The sequence below is a fragment of the Triticum dicoccoides genome, chromosome 1A, assembly GCF_002162155.2.
Source record: "Triticum dicoccoides isolate Atlit2015 ecotype Zavitan chromosome 1A, WEW_v2.0, whole genome shotgun sequence".
NCBI lineage: Eukaryota > Viridiplantae > Streptophyta > Magnoliopsida > Poales > Poaceae > Triticum > Triticum dicoccoides.
The window spans coordinates 5,104,384-5,111,498 of NC_041380.1; the positions used below are offsets into that span (position 1 = coordinate 5,104,384).

Sequence of the window (7,115 nt, forward strand, 5' to 3'; positions counted from 1 at the left end):
CAGCCCGCCGTACCCGCCGCCCACTGTCACCCGCCCCCCCACCGCACCCATCACGCGCGGGCCTAGAAATAGGGGCGACGGACGGAGGAATGGAGGGCGACCGTCTCCGTCCCCGTCCCCAAATCAAAATTTCAAACTTTCCCGTCCCCCTCCCCAAAACCCTAGCGCGCCCCCCTCGCCGCCGCCGGGGAGAGTGAGGATGCCGGACCTGCCGTGCGACGGGGACGGGGTGTGCATGGTGTGCCGGGCCGCGGCGCCGCCGGAGGTCGAGCTGCTGCGGTGCGCGACCTGCGCCACGCCCTGGCACTCGCCCTGCCTCTCCAAGCCGCCCGCGCTCGCCGACGCCGCCGCCTGGGCCTGCCCCGACTGCTCCGGCGAGGACGCCTCCCCCTCCGCGGCCCCCGCCCCCGCCCCCACCGCAGCCCCCGGGGGCGCCGGCGGGGGGTCCGGCCTGCTCGCCGCCATCCGCGAGATCGAGGCCGACTCCACCCTCACCGAGCAGGAGAAGGCCAAGCGCCGCCAGGAGCTGCTCGGCGGCAAGACCGCCGTCGCCGGCGATGACGACGAGGATGAGGAGGAGCAGGACGAGGACAACGCGCTCGAGATCGTCGGCAAGAACTTCAGCTGCGTCTTCTGCATGAAGCTCCCCGAGCGCCCCGTCACCGTGAGCAATCCCCTCCCCTCCCCGTGTTTTACTCCGCGTCAGTTTTCGAATAAATGCCCATGATTATATCCACTACCATCCCGCAATTATTCACTGTATAATATCCGCGGCGCGGATATATCTCCCGGCGCTCGCTGCAAAATATGATCTTCTCGTGCGCGCTTGTTGTCATAATGGTTAAATCCCGCATCATTAGATGCGCCCTGCGGCGGCAGTAATGATCCATCATCTTCCTCTGGGTCACTGCATCCATTTCTCCCCGCATAATCATCACTCATCGTCCCCTTTATGCCGTCTCGGACGCTCTAACATCCATTGATTTCAGTTTGTTCAGATGTGCTTTTGCGGCCTTCTCTTTTTTGGTTTGATGTAGCTGTAATGTAATTTCAACATCAATAATCTACTTTATTTTAATATATGCGTGTTCTGTGCTTGCCTATAGTCAGATAGGAGCAGAGGATCACGGCCTCCCCTGCTGTCAGATAATCCCCTGATAATTAGACGCACTCACTAGTAATGACCCATCTTTGCCTTGGTCATCGCTTCCATTGCTCACATCTGCACATATAATCCATAGCATTAGGACAGCTGTGGTCTATTTGTTGTTATCGCTATAGCATCATTTATTTTCTCATGGTATGCATGTTCAGTGCCTGTTCCTAGTTAGATAGGTGTAAAGGATAACATATTTGTCAGTTTGTGGCTAATCATCTGCAAATTTCAACAGCAAGAATGGCCTTTATCTGCAAGTATCGTTCAGCATTGCTTACATCTGCACATATGAGTCCTAAATCTAGAACAGCTGTGATCTATTTGTTGTTATTGTTACATCATCATTTATTTTCTGATGACGGCTTGCGTGTTCGGTGCTTGTCTGTAGTTAGATAGGAGTAAAGTATCACGACCTCGTCTGTTTGTAGGCTTAATCACCTGTGTACTTTTATAACAGCATGAATGGTGTTTACCTGGGAGCGTTGTTCAGCATTGCTTACATGTGCGCATATGAATCCTAGCTCTGCAACAGCCGTAGTCTTTTTGTTGTTATTACTGCAGCACCATGTGTTTTTCTGATGATGGCAGTTTGGTGCTTGTCTGTAGTCAAATACTCCCTCCGTTCTGAATTACTCGTCGCAGAAATGGATGTATCTAGATGTATTTTAGTTCTAGATACATCCATTTCTATGACGAGTAATTTGGAACGAAGGGAGTAGGAGTAAAGGATTGCATCTTTGTCTGTTGTTGGGTAATCACCTGTAAGCTTTAACAGTTGCTAAAAATTGTAGTAACCTGGCCACTTGACCCAGGGGAGCTCCTGTGGTGGTGTTTTAAATGATATCTGGATAGTCTGGTCAAGTGTAATGTCATTTGCAACTTACTGTAGATGGCCTTGCTGTCCTGCTCCTTTTGCTGGTTTGTTAAGTCTATTCACCTTTTTTTGGTTTGTCTGCGCCTTGGACTGCTAATGCACAGTCTGTTGACCAAATGATTTGATTCTCCCTGATATTTGCTAGTATCTTGTACTGCCTAGGGTATTTTGTCTGTTTTTTGTGTGGCAAAGTGATTACATACATGATCTATGCTGCAGTTCAAGGGGTGAAAACATCATCATGCTATATGAATGAAGTAATGTTTGTTATACACAAATCTCCAAACTCCTTCAATGTTGATTAGCAGAGTATTAATATACAACTAAAGTGAATGATACCTGGCATTGGCTACTCTTTGGTTTCTTTTGAGAGTTTGCTGAAAGCATGGTTTCATGTTTCCTTTCATCATGAATGCTACTTTAAATTGAGTCAGGTTTAGCTACATATCTTAGCCAGCTGGCATACTGTGTTGGGGTAAGTCCTTGAACCCAGATGGCTGGGTTTACAACCATGTGTTCCTTGCCATTGCACCCCTGGAGTCCTGAATATTTATTTGAGTTCATAGTTTACCACCTGCCTATGCATGTTCCTCCCAATTTGTGATTCCAGTCAATATGTTGTTTGACCAACAGGCTTCATCATAGTTATTGGCTAGCTCTTGATCTGTACTACCTACTTTGGTTGGTTGGACCAGGGCATGTGAAGCACCCTTTGCCCTTTTGGTTTGTAATCTTAGATTGCTGATACCCTCTGCTGGCATAAAAGGTTGCTTGCCATAGCCTCTCTTTGACATGCTTCTGGACACATGCATAGCCTTTTAACTGTCACTATATTTGAAAGGAGGCTGTTACTTGTCATGTCCGCACACTTTTTAAGCTGAAAACTATGATTACTTCTGTTTATAATCTGTCAGTAACGATTTCTACTTGTGTTTTTATTTGATGTTATGTTTGATTATGATTTCATATTTAAGCTTTCCTTGTATGTTCTTTTTCTGTTCTAAATACTTTACTCAGGATAACAATACTCCTGCCTACTATATATTTGGTGCTATCTCTGATCACTACATTCTACTTTTGAATCTTTGTAGACACCGTGTGGCCACAACTTCTGTTTGAAATGCTTTGAGAAGTGGGTTAACAGTGGAAAAAGGACCTGTGGAAAATGCCGGGGACCAATCCCATCCAAAATGGCTTCGCAGCCAAGGATTAATGCAGCGTTGGTTGCGGTTATCCGTATGGCTAGGACTGCAAAGAATGCTAGTGCAGGTGGCTCTGGAAATCCTGTTCATTACATAAGAAATGAGGCTAGACCCGACAAGGCTTTCACAACTGACAGAGCAAAGAAGGCTGGGAAAGCTAATGCTTCAAGTGGTCAGATCTTTGTGACCATTGCACCTGATCATTTTGGCCCCATTCCAGCAGAAAACGACCCCAAAAGGCGTCTTGGTGTGTTAGTCGGGGAAACCTGGGAAGACCGCCTTGAGTGCAGGCAGTGGGGTGCTCATTTCCCTCATGTTGCTGGTATTGCTGGCCAGTCAGAACATGGTGCCCAGTCAGTGGCGCTGTCAGGTGGTTACATAGATGATGAGGACCATGGGGAGTGGTTCCTGTATACTGGAAGGTTAGCTAGTTTACTCACTTGCTATCATTTTACTTCTGTGTCTGATCCTACATGTGAGCACTTATTTCTGTGAATAATTTGTACTGACAGTGGTGGAAGAGACCTAAGTGGGAACAAGCGAACAAACAAGGAGCAATCTTCTGATCAGAAATTTGACAAGATGAATGCTGCTCTGCGTCTTAGTTGCAAGAAGGGTTACCCTGTCAGGGTTGTGCGGTATGTTTTTCTTGCCATAATTATTTCCTCAAATATATCAGCGTTTGATAAGTCCGTAGTTGATATCACAGTTACACTCTAGCCTGACAGTGTTAATACTGTTAATTATTCCCTTACCTTGAATAGTTTTATGTTGTTACATGTGCTGCATATATGGAGACCATCCACTGTTCTGCTTAAATTTGTTATTTATTATTTATATCATCATCTTATGTATATTTGACTACACTATCTTAAAAAGGTCCCACAAAGAGAAGCGTTCTTCATATGCTCCTGAAACTGGTGTGCGTTATGATGGAGTCTACAGGATTGAGAAATGCTGGAGGAAGATTGGTGTTCAGGTAATTTTACACCCTGTGCAGAGGTTCAACATTGCTTTTCTCTATTTTGTGCCACTGAATGGAAGATAATGTATATTCTTTTGATTTCTGTCTCAGGGTACATACAAGGTCTGCAGGTACCTCTTTGTACGATGCGACAATGAACCAGCTCCATGGACCAGGTTTGACAAAGCTATTACATTTTGTTTTGGCAATATGCTTTTGTCTTGAAAAGAAGTGGCATTACTTACACTGATGTTGTGGTATCTGGGTTTTAGTGATCTTCATGGTGACCGGCCAAGGCCACTGCCCAGGATTAAGGAGCTGCAAGGTGCTACTGACATCACTGAACGGGCAGGATCCCCCTCCTGGGACTATGTTGTATGTCCACGCGATTTTCTTCTTCTGATGTTTTCACTTACAGGCATACATCATCACCACTGATCGATCTTTATCTGTTTGTTATAGGAAAATGAAGGCTGGAAGTGGGTGAAGCCTCCACCAATCAGCAAGAAGCCCGCCCAGTCAGGCGATCCTGAAACTGACAAGCAATTCAGGAAATACCAGAAGCGTGCTCATATGTCTATGAATGAGAGGCTGTTGAAGGGTTAGTTTTTATGCCGTGTGTTTTGATTGCTACGCTCTGTTTGGCTTAAATAGCTGAAATCTATTCCAAGCATTCATTCTCCTAATGCGTGCTTGTGTTTGTTTGGTCATGTGCAGAGTTTGGCTGCTCCATTTGCAAGAATTTGATGAAGGAACCACTTACTACTCCCTGTGGTCATAACTTCTGCAAAGCTTGTTTGACCGCTGCATTTGGTGACGAGGGTTCTATGAGGGAAAGAAGCAGGGGCGGGCGCACTCTGCGGGCACAGAAGATTGTGAAGAACTGCCCCTCCTGCCCAACTGATATCTGCGACTTCCTGGAGAACCCACAGGCATGTAATTGAAACACAAGTCTGTTGAAGCATGTTTTAAAGTATGTTTACTGATGGACGCCTTCTGTTATTTGTGTTGCAGATTAACATAGAGATGAAGGATCTGATTGACAATCTGCTTGCCAAGGCTGCCAAGGAGAAGCCAGACGAATCTGCTGAGGAAAATGATGATGAGGAGGATGCTCTGGAGAAGGAAGAGGAGGATGACAGCAGCCTGAACGAGGAAGAGAATGATGATGGTGCTGAGAACAAGGCTGGAGAAGAGGATGCTGTCGTCACAATCGTGGTCGAGGCCAAGGATGAGCTGAAGAAGCCTCTGAAGCGCAAGGGAGCTGAGGAGGAGGCCAAAGATGAGAAGAAGATCAAGACCACTGCTGGTGCTCCTGATGTGGAAAATGCAGCTGAAGAAGACGCCGAGATGGTTGAAAAGGAGGAAGAAGAAGGTTCCCAGAAGGCTCAGAAGAAGCGCAAGGGGCGTGCAGCTGCCGCAGCTGGCGGCGGTAAGAGGAAGAGGGCCAGCCCTGCTGCTGCTGAAGAGAAGGCCGCCGCAGCTGGTGGCGGTAAGAGGAAGAAGGCAAGCCCTGCTGCAGCTGAAGAGACCCCTGCTGCTGCAAGCACCCCTCGCCGGGCGACCAGGAGTGGCGGTGTGGTGGTGGCTGGTGGGAGCCCTGCTTCCAGGACCAGGAGCAACACCAAGGCCGACAACTGAAGCTCCGTTGAAGAAGAGGAGCGGCGCCGAGGCTGATGCCCACCATTGAAGAAGAAGCTCCGTTTTTTGGCTGGTCGCGTATTATATATATAGTTTATATTTATCCGGAAGACTGTTTTATCCTTGTAGTTAAGTTCCTGCTATATGGATCCTGGATATTATCTATCAGGTTATGGTTATGATGATGATGCTTGAACTATATTTACTGGTGTGATTGTTTGTTTCTTTCTTGCTGCTGCATCTGGTTAGATGTATAGTTAGTTGCATTTAGTTTTTGTTCAGAAACCAAACCTTGCTAATTTGGACCAGGTTTCTTTTATAGGGGATAAAATCAATGGTATATTTCTCTATATAAACTTGGTCATATTTGCAAAGTTTGGCTTGGGATTGCGTGGTTCTGAGTACACTAGTTTTACAAAGCTCCAAAAACCAAAACTTCGAAAATACCTTCCATCTGGTTCCACGGTTCTGAGTACAGTTTTTTTGTATAAGTAGGTATTGCGTGGCAAAGTGAATCAAAGTTAAGCCAAGGAATTAGGACCTATTTGTTTCTGATTTTGTAGCCTTTTCATTTTGGTCAAAATGTCATAAAGCTCTTAAATAGGTGCTTTTGGAGCTTTTATGCCGTTTGATGAAGGAGATGTGCCTGTTTGCGAGTTATCTCTCCTAAACAATTGTCTCGTCTTTTTTTTTCCTAATGAGTGAAATAACCCCATTGCAAATTTGTAGGACTCCAAAGTATATTCATTGAAGAACTTTTTTTTTGACAAAAGGATTGATTTTATTGGCTCAAAATAAAGCATTGAAATGATATGCATAGGTAAGCACACACCTGGCTTCAGCATAGTAAGGATGCACACAAACATCAATACACAGACAAAAACAAGCCGACCAATGACAGAGTCATGGAAGAGCATCTTCAATGACAGGCGCTTGAAGAAAAACAGAGTGCTGTGGATGCTAATAACAGGCGCTTAACCACCTGCTGGGTACAAATCATTTTATCTCCTCAGTGGAGAAAAAAAGGCACACGCTCAGAACTTGTTTTGCCATCGACATTGTGGGTGACGCATGGATTCGCAAGGCTAACTACAAATCTAACAGGAAATTGATCCTGACGTCTATGCGAAAGGAAGGAGAAAAACAACAAAGCGATCAGATCTGTGATCGACAAACTACAACGAACCCTATTCACACTGGTCATCTCATAACACCAAACGGATGACAAGGTTCTTAAACAACAACACATTCAGAAAAGGAGTGACACTCAAGCACAAA

General features: G+C 45.8%; 1 protein-coding gene across 1 annotated transcript; it reads left to right on the forward strand.

The window, feature by feature from the left end:
• The first annotated feature begins 105 nt into the window (after positions 1-105).
• On the forward strand, positions 106-6,042 carry LOC119357671 (E3 ubiquitin-protein ligase ORTHRUS 2-like). The gene is made up of 9 exons (XM_037624541.1): positions 106-664; positions 3,122-3,654; positions 3,745-3,870; positions 4,112-4,211; positions 4,308-4,372; positions 4,469-4,571; positions 4,659-4,797; positions 4,914-5,128; positions 5,211-6,042. Exons 1-9 carry the CDS (start codon positions 200-202, stop codon positions 5,835-5,837), a joined length of 2,373 nt encoding a protein of 790 aa, XP_037480438.1. The 5' UTR covers positions 106-199; the 3' UTR covers positions 5,838-6,042.
• The last annotated feature ends 1,073 nt before the right edge of the window (positions 6,043-7,115 follow it).